The sequence below is a fragment of the Lissotriton helveticus genome, chromosome 5_1, assembly GCF_964261635.1.
Source record: "Lissotriton helveticus chromosome 5_1, aLisHel1.1, whole genome shotgun sequence".
Taxonomy (NCBI): Eukaryota; Metazoa; Chordata; class Amphibia; order Caudata; family Salamandridae; genus Lissotriton; species Lissotriton helveticus.
The window spans coordinates 2,028,538,926-2,028,557,759 of NC_136065.1; the positions used below are offsets into that span (position 1 = coordinate 2,028,538,926).

The following is an 18,834-nucleotide window of genomic DNA, read 5'->3' on the forward strand; positions in this document are numbered from 1 at the left end:
AACACCATCCACTCCGGCTCTCCAACCGACCCCTGCCCACACCACATATTCAACAAAGCCGAATCCATCATCGCACCCCAGCTCTGGAACATCATCAACAGCTCCTTCGGAACCACCACCTTCCCGGAGAGTTGGAAACATGCCAAGCTGAGCGCCCTCCTGAAGAAACCCACCGCGGACCCCACGGACCTCAAGAACTTCCTCCCCATCTCGCTCCTCCCCTTTCCTGCCAAAGTCATTGAGAAGACCGTCAATAGACAACTCTCCGCCTTCCTCGAGACCAACAGGTCCCTCGACCCATCACAGTCCGGTTTCCGAGCAAACCACAGCACCGAGACCGCTCTCATCGCAGCTACCGACAACATCGGATCCCTGCTCGACAATAGCGAAACTGCTGCCCTCATCCTCCTAGACCTCTCAGCTGCCTTCGACACCGTATGCCACCGCACCCTGATCCAGCGCCTCAGCAACACCGGAATCCAAGGAGCGGCCCTGGAGTGGATCATCTGGTTCCTCGCCGGAAGAACCCAGAGAGTCCGCCTCCCCCCGTTCCGATCCGCGGCCACCGAAGTCATCTGCGGCGTCCTGCAAGGATCCTCACTCAGCCCCACCCTCTTCAACGTCTGCATGAGCCCTCTCGCTGCCATCGCACGCCAACACAACCTCAACCTCATCTCCTACGCCGACGACACCCAGCTGATCCTCTCCCTCACCAACGACCCCGCCACCGCCAAAGCCAGACTCCAGGAAGGAATGAAAGACGTCGCGGAATGGATGAAGATCAGCCATCTGAAACTGAACTCCGACAAGACAGAAGTCCTCATCCTCAGACCATCCCCTTCCGCCTGGGACGACTCCTGGTGGCCCCCTGCACTGGGCACCGCACCCAAGCCAACGGACCATGCACGCAACCTGGGCTTCATCCTGGACTCATCCCTTACGATGACCAAGCAAGTCAACGCCGTCTCGTCTTCCTGCTTCAACACCCTGCGCATGCTCCGAAAGATCTTCCGGTGGATCCCCACCGAAACCAGGAAGACTGTCACCCAGGCCCTCGTCACCAGCCGTCTGGACTATGGGGACACCCTCTACGCCGGAACCACAGCCAAACTCCAGAAAAGACTCCAGCGCATACAGAACGCTTCTGCACGACTCATCCTGGACATCCCTCGCCACAGCCACATCTCTGCCCATCTGAAAGACCTGCACTGGCTCCCCGTCACCAAGAGGATCACGTTCAGACTCCTCACCCACGCACACAAGGCTCTCCACGACATGGGCCCGAAATACCTCAACAGCCGCCTCACATTCTACACACCCACCCGCCAGCTCCGATCCGCCAGCCTCGCCCTCGCCTCCGTCCCACCAATCCGCAAATCCACCGCCGGAGGAAAATCCTTTTCCTACCTGGCGGCCAAGACATGGAACTCCCTCCCCACCCACCTTCGGATGACCCAGGACCATCTCTCCTTCAGAAAGCAACTCAAGACCTGGCTGTTCGAGCAGTAGCGAATCCCCCCCCTCCAAGCGCCTTGAGACCCTAGCGGGTGAGTAGCGCGCTCTACAAATTTGCTGATTGATTGATTGATTGATTGTCACCGCACAAATTTGTGCAAAAGGTTACCGTAAATGTTATTGTGCAGAGAGAAGACAATGCAAGAAAAATTTGCAGCATTGCTACTTGGGCCTAACTCGAGCACATAACAATGGAAATTACCATTTCAGCTGCATGGAGAAGACCATCACTTTGTTGTTCAGTGCCACAATTCTACCAATCTGGTATAGGTAACTGACGTTCAACTAGTCAATTGCCTGGCAGTAAAACAAGTCCCATAGGGCAGCCACCAGAACCGCTAAGTTGGTCCAAGAGGAGTGACAACAGACTGTAGAAGTAAACAAGCATTGGCAAAACCAATTGATAGCTATTGGCTTTGCCAATGTCTTTTAGCCTCTTTGTACAGAAGTGTGACTGCTTTTCTGCATGGCTAAAAGTTAGTGGTGTGACATAGAGAAAAGTGGCATAGAGCAGAGTGAAGTAGAGTAGTGTGGCGTGGAATTGCGTAGAATGGAGAGGAGTTGAGTGGAGTGACGTAGGATGGAGTGGTGGACGACAAAGTGGATTAGAGTTGAGTGGTGTAACATTGGGTAGAGTGGTGTTCAGAAAAGTAGAGAGGCATAGAGTGTGGTAGCGTAGGGTGGAGTGGCATGAAGTAGGATGGCGTAAAGTAGAATTGCATAGAGTATAGCGGCATGGAGTGGATTGGGTGGAGAAGACTGGCATAGAGTAGAGTGATGTAGAGCAGAGTAGTGTAGATTAGAGGGGAGTACAGTGGCGTAGAGTAGTGTGGCATAGACGAGTCGAAATCTGAAATCATTCGCAACAGTACAATGTAATGGCACCAGAGCACAGTGCTTATTGCCAGCACTTGCTTCTCCTCCAGTTGTACAAGTGTTATTGTTTTTCGATGAGTAAGTACCGAAGAGAAAAACAGGCATTGGTTTCGCCAATGCAAAATTTATTGGCCTTGCCAATTGTTCTTTTTTTTTTTTGTGCCTGTTGCACAGCAGCATGCTGCTGTGCAACATGGCTTGCAGTTTTAAAGCAAACACAAGGAGATGATGGATGGAGCGCTGAAACTTTTCAGACACTCACCCTCAGTCACTGCGCTTTTTTCCCGTTCAGAAAATACCAGGATGCAGAATGATAGTCGATACAGAAGAAACAAGGCAAGCAGGAGGTGGTGAGAAATGGGTAAATGGAGGTCACCAGTGGAATAATAAACAGAAAGCATGAGCATAAGCGAGATTGCAATGAAGCATATAATTAAAAGAAGTCGGGAAGACTTAGGGGTAGGGAAGGAAGGAGGCAGATTGCAGTTCAGTGTTGCAGAGGAAAAGGGTTACAGCAAAACCCAATATTGAGGGGTGGGGGCGAGTAAGAAGTAAAAATGTCCAGTGGATGTAGAGTAATCGGAGATTCGGAGAAGGCGTATATGTTAAGTGCATTAGAGAACAAGGAGAATGTTTAAACAAAGAGACAGAATTACAAGCAAGAATGTGGCAGAAATGTGGGGTGGAACATGCAGGATTATGGTGGGGAAATGTGGTCTAAAACATTTAAACCAAAGGGGGAGTAACAGGAGATAGGGATCACAGAAAGGCAAAAGTCGAGGGATGAAATGTTGCATTTAATGGTGGGACCAAGCAGTAGTGGCCGAAAAGGGGCCATGGCCCAGAAAGTACTCTTTGGGGCGGGCGGGCGGGCAAATGGTTCACAACCGAAATGGAAGGCAAATGTAAGGGAAAGCATATTGCAGGAGGGAAGGAATGGCGAGTAATGTAACCAGAACTTGCACCTCTGGAACTGGGGAGCTAGGTTCGAGTCTCAGCATCTGCACAACACCCTGTGATTCTGACCTACCCACTAAAAACCCTCGAGGCAAAATCATTTAAAAAAATGTGTGTACCTTGTGCAAAGAAAATTGTGGCCATGTTAAATGCTCCAATACCATCAGGATGAGCTTGTGCTATAAACCTACAAAAAAAGACATCCACACTCTGCTGACATGATCCAACACTTACTACGGAGGCCAACACTATGGAGGCCATATTATAGCCAGAATCACGGGCTCCAAAGATTATTTCACACTTGAAAAAGGAAAGACAGACTTTGACTCCACATGCATTGGTTGTCTGTATTGAATAGGAGCACAGTACGAGCGAACACAGACACAATTTGTTTTTTATAAGAGTGAAGGAAAGGCTCTTTAGAAGTGGGCTGCACTTTTAATCTGAGCTTCTCAAGGTTTTTCTGAGAAGCAGTTTGTAAATAAACAGGAGGCAGGTGTACGGGGAGGAACAGCAACAGGGGGAGGAGAGTGAGTGGGAAAAGTAGCAGCAACAAGCTGGGAAAATTGTACCTTCAGAGTAGCAGCGAGTGGAAGGACACTGGGTAGTAGCCATTGGCCAGTGACCTGAAGCTGTACTTGGTCCAAGCTCCGCGCCACTGCGTGGACAGGCAAAGCAGAGCAACAAGACGTGCAAAGTAGATGTTCTGTCCACTCAGAAGCATGTAAATTAGAGTGACGTTGGAATCAACCAATGGTAAGTTCAGGTAAACATTGGGTGGATTCTAAGCCCATTTTTAAGATATTCTTTTTTTAATACAAGAGATTTCACAAGCAGACAAAACCTACAAATAGAGCTTTGTTTCAGGTTAAATGTGAGAGAGGAGGCAGTAACACCACATATCTGACTTGTGGGTAATGACCTTCAGAAACATTGTGTTATATTAGTTGAAAAGTGCAGCCCTAAAAAGAGTGCAAAATCCCGAAAATTGTTTTTGCGACCTCAGAGCAGCACTGACCATCGCAAAAGGAAGAACCAGATTCGAGCCTAGTCTCAGCATCCTGTTATCCTGTACAAATAACTTAATCTCTCATACTACAAAAAAGTAATGTGAACTGTGCTCTTGTAAAGAGCTCCAATACCTTCAGGTCAGGTTGTGGTCAGGCTATATAAAAATGGCAAAAAGGAAAAAAATAGTACCTCAATCACAGCGTGAGCAGCTGATGGACACTAATTGGGTAAATCGATGTGTACTTGGTCCATGCTCCACACAAGGAAATGAACTGAGGCAGGAAGTGAGGCCTCTCACACGCTGTCGAATTAGAATCAGCAAAGAAGAGTATTATGATCCTAACAAATGGTAAGTAATGGGTGGGCTAAAAGGCTCTTTTTCGATTTTTTTTCTTTTTAGATTCAATAGATTGTCTCCATAGCAACAGGGCATGTACGCTGCCTACAGGTCCGATCTTAAAAACTGCGAAGATGGCTGGAGTCACCTGGAAACTCTCAGGACGTCTTTCAGTAACCAAGGGTATAGTGTGCCACGGAGTGCACATCTCGGTACTGCTAGAAGCTCTTTGGTACAAGAAAAACATGGATACTGGTGTCCAGGTCACCTTTCTTTACGAGCCACTTTACAAGACATGTTGCTGACATCTGCAGATAGAAACATTTGATAGGTGTGTGTGGTATATCTTTGCAGATGTATTTTGTTCATACATGGGATGTTAATCTTTTTAACCTTCTGTGATGAGAGTTCACTGGGGCTAAACAACAACTTACCACACTAGCCCATGTCCATTGTTCTTGCCAGCATTAAAGGATTAATAGATGGTTCGACTCTTGGCAAAGTATGTCACTGAATAGTTAAGAGCCTCCTGGATGTGTGTGTAATTGAATTGACTTTAGTTTGCCTTTTCTAGTTTTTTATTTTGCAAATGTTTTTTTTAAAAAAAGTAAATCCACTACTGATGGGTTTTAAAGGCTTACAGCCTATATTACCAGTAAATCAGTTCTAAACTTAGTGCTGGGAGATGGATCAAATAATGAGTGATAGAGAGTTGAATTGTCTGCCAGTTGTTGCTCAATTTTATTGCATATGTCTTTGACTGTGTTCTGCATCACAAAGAAATGGTTAGGTATATAATTCTATGTGTATATTTGTGGTAAGCACATACCACTGTTTGCGTCAGATGCAGACAGTGTGATTACAGTTTGGTGTGGCATACAAATACAAAAATTATATGCTTTGTTTTGTTGTTTTTAATGAAGGGAAACTTCAAGAGCCAGGTGGAGGTGATCCGTAGTACATTTGAGCTTCTGAAAAAGTTTCTGGACAAGGAAGAGCAGCAACTTATTAGTAAGCTGGAAAACGAGCATAAAGAAAATATGAAGAACATTCAAGAGAAACTGCGTGAACTGGAGAAGCAGCAATCCACCCACCGGGACCTGATCACAGAGGTAGAGGGAAAGTGTCAGCAGCAGGATGTGGAGCTACTGAAGGTGAGAGTTAACCATCTATAGAACTAGAGGGAACTACTGAAATATTTTATTTAAACTTAGTTTTTGTTTTTATGTACACCACTCAGTATTGCTTGAGATTCACATAAAATTGTATTGGGAGGGCAAGAGTTACTCAAATTAAACAGAATGCCATTCTGTTAGACCTGGCGCCATTGGCGTGGGTCTCCCTTCCATTTTTTTGCTGTTGCCTCGTGTATTTTTGCTGGTGTTAGTTGCTTTGGGCACTGTGCCACTGCTGTCCAGTGCCACAGTGCAAGTGCTCCCTATTGTAAATTGATGTATGGATTAGTGATTCCATGTTTGGCTATTTTGGTTTACTTGTCAGACCCTAGTCTAGTGCACTGAGTGTGCCAGGGCGTGTAATCCAAATGCTGCTGGTGGGCCTGCAGCACTGGTTGTGCCACCCACAGAAGCAGCCTTGTAAAATGTGTCTAAGGTCTGCCATTGTAGATCCTGCGTGCAGTCTGGTACTGTCATGCTGACTGGGCAAGTGCACCCACTTGCCAGTCCCTAGACCTTCCCTTTTGTTCATATCAGTCACCCCTATGGTAGGCCCAAGGGCAGGGTGCATTGTAAGTATAAGGTAGGACAAGCCCTGATGTGTGTGGCATGTCCTAATCATGAATTACAGCCATTTTCGTTTTTCACTATTGCAAGGCTACCTGTTCTCCATAGGCCAGAATGGGCTGTTAGAATTGTTACATTTTATAATCCTAACAGGCTCAGAGAACATGGTAGAAATTTGAGTTCAGTATGCCTGAACTCAGAATAATAAAATACATCTTTTAGTAAAGTTTATTTTAATATTCTGTGTTGTATAGCAATCAGGACGACAACTTAATTCATGCTGTTTGTCAGGGTCGAAACGTGACAGTTATTTTTCCATTCATGCTTCATCAGGCCTGCTAGCGCATACATTCACATAATTCAATTTTCTAGCTGGTGCTATTGTTTGTTTGAATTTGAAATTGGAGCTTGCCTTCAAAAAAGTTTTTATTGTAAATAGATGTACAGTATTATGTGTGTTTTTGTTCTTGATGTACTTTGTTCTTTGATGTACAGTATTATGTGTGTTCTTGTGTTTAATACACACATTTCGTCACTTTGTCCCCACACTCGCTATGTCACTTTAATCACGCTCACATGTGCCGCTTCACCATTTTAATTATCAGACAGCCTTCCCTTCTTTGTTGTGGTAATTTTTGACCTTTTCTGAATAATTTGATAATATAAAGTAAAATATTATCTTTTTGAAAACATACGTTGTTTCTTTCTTTGTGTGTCCCTTTGTTATGTTTACTCAAATATTTAATACCACAAAGAAATTGTTTGACCTGACAGAACCGATTGTTGTTCATAGTGCATAGGCCCAGGTTCTGAGGGATACTGGGTTACCCCACTGTTTTGCATATTGACACTGGCAAAGAGACTCCCATTAAATGCTGTGCCCATGCGCCATCACTCTGAGACAGCTTGCATTCGTTAGCCTGTTTCTTTTCAGCAAACCTTATCAGCAATGTGCATTATTTTAAAAAAGTAAGTGCTCTGCCTTAATATTTTGTTATCTACAATACCATCCGCCCTTCTTCAACAAGTCTGTTTCATCAAATAATTTGTTGGGATGGAAGTTCTCTGCCTGGCACTGGAAAGCAGCACTGCCTTGCCCTAAATGATTTTCTGAATTGCCCTTCACAGAAGTCCCAGTGAGTTCAGTGGTTCATGCAGTATTACTGAGTTATCTAATTAATTGACACAGCTCTGGGGAAGAGGTGGCCGTGTAATCATAGTGAGAAGAAAGGCTTTTCTATCTGTGCTACTCTCGGAGAACTACCTTCTGCCATCCCTCTTGTAAAGTTATAGGCAGTCTTCCTAGCTTGAGTCGTTTACCTCCATCATAGCTTTGATTTGTGGAATATATTATGTCCTGCTGCCATAGACATATTGTGATAAACCATATTGTTGGTGTACTTGTTTTGCTCTACACACTGATAAATAGAAATGCCTGGGACAGGGTAGAGTGAACTTATGGAAAAAAGATGTTGAACCCGAAGGATATTGTGGGTAGAAACTGGCCATGTTTGGGTACTTCCATGCGGCATTAGTCAACTAAAAACAAATCGGCCAAAAGAAAAACTGTTTGTAGTAGAGATAGGTTAAACCTTGCTAGGTTTGAGGGAACAGTGGATTTTGGGTATCATTCTGGATCAGAGTTACCCAGAACAAGTGCTGGTGACAATGCAAGGGGAAATGGGAAAATTGGTAGAAGATTTTCACTGATCAGAAGGAAATGACCACTAGTACCCATCCCCTAAGGAGCCGTGGACCCAAAAGGCCACCAGCTCACAGCACCAGAGATACTCGGCAAGTCTGAGCAGTTGCATGGAGGAACCAGAAAGCTGAGCCATAAAGAGCACTCATTGTTCTGGGCGCTGCAGCCGCAGTTCTCACGAGATCTGGCACAAAAGAACAGAGAAGAAATGGATAGCCGCCACCGCAGGACAAGCTCCCCTCTGCCATAGCAATTGCCAAACAAGCCCCAGAAGGCGGCAGAGGGAGAGTTGGTAACTATAACATCTAATAGCAACTGATGGACATTCAAAGTCCTGGTAGGAAGGGGAAGATTGAGTGTTACATCCAATCCATCCTCGAGTACAGTTGTATAGAAGTGGAGGCTGGATTTAACTCTTTCTTGAGTTGGACCAGTACTGGTCAGTGAAGGCTGATGTCACTGAACCGTTTGTTTCTTTGGGACTTTCAAACTGATCAGGATACCTTCTTGATGAGGAGACTTTCTTGAAATGTCATGATTTTTAATACAGACCGGGATCAGTTCAGGAACTTGTACGCATTGGAGAGTAGTGGTGATCACCTAGGTTTCTATAAGAAACTAGCATCTATATCTCCACAATCAACCAATAAACATGGTCTTCTCTACACACAGACCCTGATGAACTTGTTGGCAATCTTGGATATGCTACAGATTCTAGGTTTCTTGGTGAACTGCCTTCATGTTGCAGTGTGGGGTTATTCTAGGGGCACATACTCTACATTTCCCCTTCATATATTTCTTGTGTCGGGAAAAACATGTTAAGAAATCTAAGTGTTTTATTTTGAGTGTAGACCCTAGGAGTAATTTGTCACAATGACGTCCACACGATACGTACCCAGCATCTTCAGATTCTTTTTTCTACCATAGAGTTCAGAAGCCAGCATGAAGGGAACTGAAAAGCAGCTTCAACAATTTATTAAGAAACACTTGACATCGTGTTTGGTTCGGTGCCCGAGAGAGGCAAAAGATGGCGGCCACACGAGTGGACGCGTAAGCTTACCGCTTCCGCCGGACCTCACAAGAAGCTGGTGGAGGAGCAAAGAACCGTCATTCAGAAACAAGGGGAATGAACCTCGAAAGATATCATTTTTAAAGCCACTTACGATCCGAAAAGGATTTTGCGCGAGTGCACTGAAAGGCTGCTTCTTCTGTTTGTGCAGAGGAGGAGACGGCTGATGTTAGAAGTGTTCTCGGCTTTCGCGATCGGAATCACTAGGTGCCGGCGCACTTGGTGGACGGGTACCGCTGCTGCTGCACGGCTGAGGGAGGCTGCGTGGGAGGCTGCGAGTGTTTCCTCCTGGGCTTACTCTGCTGGGAAGAATGCCGAAGCAGCCATGCCGCCGAAGGGAACCCGCGGCAGACCTCGAGGTCAGGACGAGATAGAGACTGAGAAAGCTGCCCAAAGTTCCACCAGCGCTAATAAAAACTCAGATATCGAGATGGTTAAAGTTGAAACAAACGTGGGCGATAACAGAACTATTCCTGCAATCTTTTCAGCCTCTAAAGAGAAATGGAAGGGGAAAAAGATACTCGCTGCCCTGGAAGTGAGACAAGTAGGATCGAATGTCGGCACAGCAGAGATTGTGTGGCTCAAATGGTTAGAGCGGCAGACCCTGATGCAGAGGTCTGGCCCGGGACCAGGGTTCAATACCCGCCTTGGCGGGTCTTGGGCTCAATTTCCTCGGACCTGATAATTCTCGCCTCGGTGCCTATTCTAATCATGGGTCCCACTCTGCGACTCTGGGCAATAGCTTGCTTAATCTCCACAACGGCCCCAAAAGCGCTGGGATGCCTGGTTTCACCCTGGGGGTGCCCAGGAGTGGACACTCACAGGGAAAACGAGGAAGGGTTCCTACGCGGTATACGTACAGCGCTGGGACACTACCTCAGGGAAGTAGCTGTGCGCTCTATAAATGCCGGTACATTTACATTTACATTTACATTGAAGGGTCTGTGGTTGAGACAGAGGATGCCACTGAAGGCAGCGAGTTGGTGCGACATATTACTACTGTTTCTGCTGAGGTAACTTTATTAGAGGCTAACCCGGGCTCGGGGGATGGTGAGCGTTTGAATGATCGGAGTACTGCTCAGATCTTGAATGGCCCCGGTGATGTAGATATTATTTCAGAGGATTTAGAACAAGGTGCTGACCCCCAGACTCAAAAGGTGCAACAAAGGAAAGGGCAAGCACAGGTACGGACACAAGCATATACACTGGACGGTGAATCTGGGGATTTTTACTCTCTCTCAGAACACTCTACTTCTTCTTGTGAAGATCTGGCGCTGCAGTACTCTAGGCAAATGAATATGGCTGATGATAGTGCCCACAGTAGTATCGGTTTGGAGGACTCGGCGGACTTTATTGATGGCAGCCCTCATACAGTGTGGAAAAAAGGTGATATAGTCTTGGATAAGGGGGGGTGTGGAGACTGACCAATTATACTTCAATAAAGGACAAAAAGAATATACTGATGAAGACCTCACTTTATCAATGATATACCAGTCCATTATGTCTCACCGAGATGAGACACGAGAGGAGAGTCAAAGGGCGCAAAACTCATGTCGTAAGCTGCAGAATTCGGTGCGACGTCTGGTTAAATCTCAGGCAGATTTTGTTTCAAGGTTTACCGAGGAAGAGTCGAGGACTTCAAACTTGGAAGATGAATTGGCTCAACAGAAGGCAATTACAGAATCACTACGTAACATTAAAAAAGATACACAATGGAAAATAGCTGACTTTGAAAATTGTGCTTGACGCAATAATCTGAGATTGATGCAGATTCCAGAAGGGAAAGAGGGACAGGACCCTCGCAAGTTTATAGTTGAACTTTTTAAAAATGCCTTTGCTGAGCTGACTAAATGGGACTGGGACAGGGAAATTGAAAGAGCGCATAGATTTCCGTTAAATATCCTTCTTCGGGCAGGTCAGGCTGAGGCTTAACCTAGACCTTTTTTGATCTCTTTCAATAGTTTCTTAGCTAAAGAGGATGTTTTTTTGCTGGCACGTCCCAATAAGAAAAGGGTTGGGGTGGGGTTTGAGTTTTTTGCTACGCCTGATTTTTGTCGTTATACAATGGAGAGCCGCTGGCAACTCCGTCAGTTGATTACTCAATTTCAGGCCAAGGGGGCTCAAGCTTTCTTAATGAACCCTGCCAAGCTAAAAGTTATTTTTCAGGAACGCATTTGGTTTTTCACATGTGACGTGCGCGCAAAAGAGTTCTTGAATTCCATTTAGGTTTCTATTCTATATTGAAGTAGATAGAGGGCTTTGCTTAGATTTTTTTTGCTTCTCCTAAATTTGTAAAGTGTAATATGTTTTTTCTGAATGTATATTCTTGTGAGAGAAGGTAGGGAAATACGGGAAGCTTTACATCTACAGGACCATAAGTCCTAAAGCCTCTATAAGGGGAAGGGGAGGGGGGAAGTTAGGGTGGATCAGGGGTGGAGGGGTTTGGGGGCTAGGGGCACTGAGGTGGGGTGAAAATGGGTTAAAAACCACAGCTGGAGCAAGAGAGGAGCGATAGAACGGATAAAAAGCTTCCAAACAACCAGACAGTTTATGGTAAAATGTTAATTAATTTTCAGTCGTCTATGTTATTCATTCTTTATTATGGTGCTCCGGGGAATTAAAATATGCTCTTTAAATTTCTCGGTTCTCAATAATGTTAACAAAAGGAAGAGGGTAGCTATAGAGCTACGGCATATACAACCTGATATTTTATGTCTCCAGGAGACACATTTGCCCTGGAGTAATCGACACTTAGTAGCTGATCTGGGGTATTCTTTAATTGCCGCCTCACAACAGTCATCCACGACCCGAGGAGTCATGATATTAATCAAATCAAATGTCTGTTCAATCGGACGAAGTCTAACAGACAAATGGGGCCGCTGGGCCATAGTAGAATTAAGGATGGGTGGCTCTCAAATTACTTCATGTTCCATTTATGGATCCAATCTGGATGAGGCAGTGACTCTGGAGGGTCTGAACTTAGAATTGGCGGCATGGGCAACTCCCCTGGTTGTATGCGGAGATATCAATATCAGTTTAACTCCTCAAGAAATTATAAGAGGAACTACAAATTATATAGGACGCAAACCACGGGCCTTTAAGGCTCTTTACATTTTTTTAGAAGATCATGGTTTAGTGGATGTATGGAGCAGTTTGTACCCCACCAACTCAGGCTATACCTACAATTTGTTTTCCCCATAAAAAAATGGCACAATTGGATTACTTCTTTATGCCTTCATCTTTGTTAACTGGGGCGAGGATGCAATTATTCCCTAGGATCTCTTCTGATCATGCTCCTATTATGTTAGAAATACCCGTTTTACGGAAAGATCACAGAAGTAGAGGCCTCACCCTTGATCGGAAATTATGTGCAGATGATCAATTTAAGAGGTACATGTCAAAATGGATTACAGAATTTTTTGGTATTGATGCACACTCTGCTCGTATAGATATCGTATTGGATTCATTTAAGGCATGTTTTAGAGGTGAAGTCTTGAGCTATGGCATCTCTCATCAAAAGAAACTTAAAGCAGAAATGCGATACCTTTATTCCGCACTAAGAGTAGCGGAGCAGAGGTTGACTCAAGAAATTCAAGGGATGACCAATGGGGGGAATATTTCGGATTTTGAAGATGCAGTCGCTAGGGGTCGAGCTAAAATTACTGGGGTTTGGAATATTGAGACTGCGAAGAAATACCTGGCATTTAAAAAACAATGTCATGAGTATGGGGAAGCAACAGGGAGGTGCCTTGCGTTAAGATTACGTCTGCAGGAAACCTCGCGACGTATTGAGGGTTTAATAGATTCTACAGGAGAATTGTGCCAGGACTCGGAGAAGATTTTAACTATTTTTCATCAGTTTTATACAGCGTTATATACACAACAAAGGCGGGATGAGGAAGTTGATTTTGTAATACCTGGGGGGAGCTCTTAACAGTTAGACCCTAGCGAGATAGAATGGTTGGATTGTCTTCTTACGATGGAAGAACTAGAAAATGCAGTGAAAAGTTTAGCATCAGGGAAGGCGGCCGGTCCCGATTTTATCCCAGGAGAGATTTATAAGCTTTTCTTTAGTCAGCGGAAATATGTAATGCTTGAAACATTTAACGCAGCGCAAAAAGGGGGTGCACCTAAATCATGGGATGAAGCCACCATAGTGGTTTTTAATAAGAAGGGTAAGCCTCCAGAGCTGCCAGGTTCATATCGTCCGATCTCTTTACTTAATTGCGATAGTAAAATTTACTCAAAAATTTTGGCCAACCGCATTGCAAAAGTTATAACCTCATTAGTTTCAATAAATCAACATGGATTTAGTCCTGATAGAGGAACCGTTACACATATAAATAAAGTTATTACTCTTTTTGATATTGCTCAAGTTGAAAAACGGAAACTTGGGTTAATTTTACTAGACGCTGAGAAAGCGTTCGACCGCGTGGAATGGCATTATCTTTGGGATTTGATGAACCGGGCAGGGTTTGGGAAAGGTTTTATGACGGCAATTCAGGTGCTGTATGCTTCTCCAAGTGCTAGAATCGCTGCCTTGGGTATGAGATCTGAGATTATTAAAATAACAAGAGGAACAAGGCAAGGGTGCCCTTGCTCCCCTTTACTATTTGCGCTGTATATAAACCCTTTTGTTTAAATGTTATCTAATAGTCAGTTAATTAGACCTTTCTTTGTTCAGGATGTTCCGCACTCAGTCTTCACGTATGCAGATGACATAGCGGTGACGTCTGGTGAGCCGGCTACGGCCCTTTTAGAGATCGAGTGGTTAGCATCTGAGTTCGGCCAGGTTTCTGGGTGCAAACTTAATGTTTCAAAAACACAAGTCCTATGTGCTGATAATATTTTAATACAGGATCCTAGAGTAGTCTCTGAAGTCACGTATTTGGGTATCAAAATTAAAACGTCAATGAAAGACATAGTAGAAGTAAACTGGTCGTCTCTATTACAGAATTTAAGACAATCCTTTGATAGATGGGGACGTCTTCATTTTACTATAATTGGAAGAGGGAATATTATAAAAATGAGCATTCTATCTAAAGTATTATACTTATTTAGATCTATCCCTCTGGAGATACCACAAAGTCATTTGAACAGCTGCAATCTTTATGTTCTAAATTCTTTTGGGCTCCTGGTAAACCGCGCCGGGCTATGAGATTGATGACACTTCCAATTGAAAGAGGCGGTCGGGCCATACCAGATTTTATTCTTTATTATTATGTTTGTTTTTGGCAGAGAATGCGTATAATATTGTCTGGGGAACAGATTGGCAATATAGCTGAAGCACCGTCTATATTTCAATTAATTTTAGGGACTGAGGCTAACATATGTCTATTTAGAGAGCTAGAAGGCAACTACTACAAACGGACCCGGTTTAAAGTTTTGTAAGCAGCATTCAAAGTGTGGAGAAGGGTACGAAAAATATTGGTCTTGGAGGGATTACCTTATTATACCCCCACGAATGCTAGTAAATTGCTCCCCTCTATATTTTGGGACAGGGTAGCTAGAGATTGGTTGTGTAAGGGCATTGTGCAAATTGGGGATCTTTATGAAGCTGGGGGTTTGATACCGCTCTATGATCACCTTGTGAGGAAATACGATTTACCCAACACATAGTTTTTTAAATACCTCCAGATTCGCAACTTTCTTAGACGAAAACATATGGCCCTTGCACCGAATGATTTGGTTGAGGCGATTCGACGCCAGGAGAAAATTAGGGTTTATATCAAATATTATCAACTAGACCAGATGATATTGAGAAACATAATATATATTGGCAATCAATGTTGGGGGAGCAAGATCTTTCAATAGAAAATGCCATTATTACTTCTGGCGAAGTCCTCCTCTCGGCTAATTTAAAAGCACAGTTTTTTAAAACAGTATTTAGGTTGAATTATACTCCGGATCGTATGCTTAAGTGGGGAGCCCGATATGACGGCAAATGTTTTCGCTGTGGGAGTGATAACGCAGATATTCTGCATATATTTTATAGTTGTGTTAAATTGTCTCATTTTTTGCATGGTATTGAAAATTTCTTATCAAGAATGTTACGGACTATGTTTAGGATTTCTCCCGCTCTTATGCTATTGGGGATTGGGCAAGCTGTCGAAAAGGGGACTCCCCTGTATAAACATAGGTCTTTTTAGGTTTCGCCTGGCGTCCGCTGCGCAGCAGCGTCGCGCTGGCGAAATCTTATGTTTCACAGTATGGGCACTTTGTCCCGCCTTCTCTCCCATTGGCTAGCTCCATAAATGGAGGCTAGCCATTGGAAGAGCGATCTGTCCGTCATTGCCGGAGCAGATTCGTGGGCGTTCCCGCGATTTTGACTCATCCCGCCCCCATGCGATCGTCATGCGGCGGTGTTTTTTTTTTTTAAGCTTTGTTTTCTCCATTTTGGAAGTGTCGTTTGCAGGGGTAGGTTGCGCGATGTCCCGCTGTCCGTTCCCGCCCCCCTCCCGCTGTCCTTGTGCCCGTTCCTGCCCCCTCCCGCTGTCCGTGTGCCCGTTCCCGCACCCCCTCCCGCTGTCCGTTCCCGCCCCCACTCCCGCTGTCCGTGTGCCCGTAGGTGCTCGTTTTTTCCTGTCAGTTGTTGTAAAGTCCCGCCGTCATTTTCGTAGGTCGGCTTTGCATATTGTTTAGTTGGCTGCATTCCCTCGTCTTCCCTCCCCAATTTTGTGCGTTCTCTCTTTCCATCACTCTGATTGTCTCTGCCTCTCTAAACCTGTTCCTCAACCTCTCTCCCTTTCGATCTTTCTCCACCCATCTCATTAACCCTCTCTTTCTCTCTTGCCAACGCTCTCCTTCTCTTCTTCAGTTCAGACCCTCCTGATCTCTCTCTCTCGCTATCTTTTACCCTCTCCCTCGCCCGGCTCTGCGGGCTCTGCGTAGTTCTCTGAGCTCTTGTGTGTGAACCAGTTCTCGGAATGTTTGTTGCTCTCACAACGGCACCCTCCCTCGGCTTGCATGACGCCCCACTCGCTCCTTTTCTCACGAGTCTTCCTCTTTTTTTACTTTCCTCCTTCCCTCCTATCTCTCCCACCCCTGTAATTTTCATTTGCTTTCCTTCTATACACACGCATGTCCTCATCTTCCCAGACTTCCAAGCACTCTCTCTCGCACCCTTTTAACCCTCCACGCCCCACCAGCTCCCTACTGATTTACACCTTCCTCACTCTGTAATGCTCTTGCGCGATATTCTTTTCAGTGCTACCTCTCTGGCCAGCACCCCCTCTCCTACCGGCACCAAGCAGTGCGGAGCTCGCTTGCACCCGATCCTCTGCCCCCCTCCCCCTCACCCCCCTCTCCTACCGGCACCAAGCAGTGCGGAGCTCGCTTGTTTATTTGTTGCAATGACTGCTGCACGTTTATGTATCGCAACAGACTGGCTGCAATCGGAGCCCCCAGCATTTGAATTCTGGTGGGCCAAACTGTATAATCTGTTTAATTTGGAATGGAGTCTCTATTCTGTTAAGGGAGCAAGAAAGCGTAAAATGGGTATGCTTATCTGGGGGTCTCTTTATGATTATAGGGAGATATGATGTTTGATGTATTCTTTCTTCCTTTTTTTGTTTTTTTGTTGTTTTCTTTTTCTCCCTTCTTCACATTTAAAGACTTTTTGCTCTTTTCCATATGCTCCAACTGTGGAAAAATTAAAATATTTAAAAAAAAAACACTTGACATCAAAAGCACTTCAAAATCAGAAGAATTTTATTTACCAAAGTCCTAGAGAGGATTGTGACCATGGGACAGGTTTTATGGAATAACTGTTTTTTTTCTGTCTTCTGTTTTTTTCCACACCTTTTTGTTTTGCACAGAAATCCTTTTAATTCTGCTCTTTGTGTTATCACCCACGCCTGTTGGTAATTAAGCTGACTGTGTGAAATTATTTGAGCAAAGAATTTAGCAGAAAGATTTTACTAATCACACCATGGTAGCAAAATCCAGTGCTACTTCATTGTTACAGCTCCAAGGATGATGGCTCCACTTGGGCTGTACTGAAGTACAGAGGATTCATCTTCCAAATCAGAGAATGAACAAGTTGAGTGGATGCTCAATATCTCTCTTGCACCTTCAATCCAGAAAATAGCCCTGTTGCAGCTTAAAAAAAGGAAAAAGGTATGTTTGCAATGCCTCCCAGTAAGAGAATTTTCTATAGGTAATCTCAGCAAAACACATTTTGTCTCCATCATCCTATTGTGTCTTCACCTCACCATTTGCAGGTGGAGGTGACTATGTATGAGTGAATAAATTAGTGACATAATGTACTAAGTGGCCGGTGTAAAGTACTGGCTCCGCTCAGCCTTTCCTCATTCTGAGGCTGGTACAATTAGCACCATTAAACTGGGTAACAAAAACCATCTATTGTCCACATAAAGATACAACTCTAGCTGCGAGTACGCGCTTCAAAAGTAGACTTGTGTTATTTTTTTTTTGTCCTGTAAAGAGTAATGGCAAATTTCTCACCTGGATACTGCTGCCCGTACTCTTAATCCTATACTTCCTCAGTTGTACAGTGAATCATCTTTTACACAAATATGTAAAATATTAAAATAGATAGGAGAGACTTTATAAGACTGCTGGATGACACATACAGATGTGAAATATCGCAAGGGACATAAAGTGGGGCCTTCAATTGGAATTTAAATGTTTTATAGATCTATATATTGCATGCGCACAGTGATACCCATCTCACATTTTATGAAAGTATGGTCTCTTTCCTATGTGACTGCCTTAAAAAGGTTAAAGAGATTGGACCTACTTTTTAGGTCTCGTCTGAGCCAGTGTGCATGCGCTGGCTGCGAGGCTTTGTGTAAGGGCTTCTAACTGGGACCACTCGCTTGTGCATGCGCGTTATTTTTTTGGTGCCCACGCTATTGGCCTTTGCGTGCGTCTTTCTAAGAAAGACGTGGTACAAAAGGGGGTGGTGATGGAAGGAGCATCTGAACCAATCAAACACTCACACCCAGTCAACAGATCTGGGTTTAATCCATCACCGTTCTTTAGCCCACTCTGCCACCCCAGTTCAGACATGGCCATATGCAAATCAGTCTGACCCTGTGCCTCATGGGAACAGTCCAGCCCGAACTGCCAAGCCATGCCTTCCCTGGACCGAAAACAAGCTTCCGAGGACCGGTTTCTGGCATTTCAGCCGTCTTCAGCCCGGCTTGCTTGAATCCAGTGGCAAAGTGAGCAAGGGACTCAGGAGTCAAGCAAGCCTGGCTGAAGACGGCTGTAATGCCAGAAACCGGTCCTGGGAAGCTTGATTCCGGTCCAGGGAAGAAATGGCTTGGCAGTTCGGAAATGGACTGTTCCCATGAGGCACAGGGTCAGACTGATTTGCATATGGCCATGTCTGAACTGGGGTTTTTCTTTCTAAGAAAGACAGCACACAATTGGCCAAAGGCAGGTGCATGTCCCGCCTTCTCTCTCCCCTGGCCTAGGGAGCTTGGGGGCGAGCAGCGGCCCTGCACTGTGCCTGCTGCATTCCTAGTGCCATCTGTTTCCAATTATGAACACACTGTCGCGCTTTGATTTGGCTGCAATCTGCACTTGTTTTAAGTGGGCTAACACAGTGACTCACCTTTCTTTGACCCGATGTCCCTCATAAAGTGACAGAACAGTT

General features: G+C 44.8%; 1 protein-coding gene across 3 annotated transcripts in view; it reads left to right on the forward strand.

Moving 5' to 3' along the window:
• LOC144756205 (E3 ubiquitin-protein ligase TRIM39-like) overlaps nucleotides 1–18,834 on the forward strand; it is a 216,783-nt gene that overhangs the window by 22,527 nt on the left and 175,422 nt on the right. For all 3 annotated transcript variants that reach the window (XM_078645814.1, XM_078645817.1, XM_078645815.1), the window contains exon 3: nucleotides 5,620–5,850. In XM_078645814.1, the coding sequence (XP_078501940.1) occupies nucleotides 5,620–5,850 (231 nt within the window). The remainder of the gene's footprint in view (nucleotides 1–5,619; nucleotides 5,851–18,834) is intronic.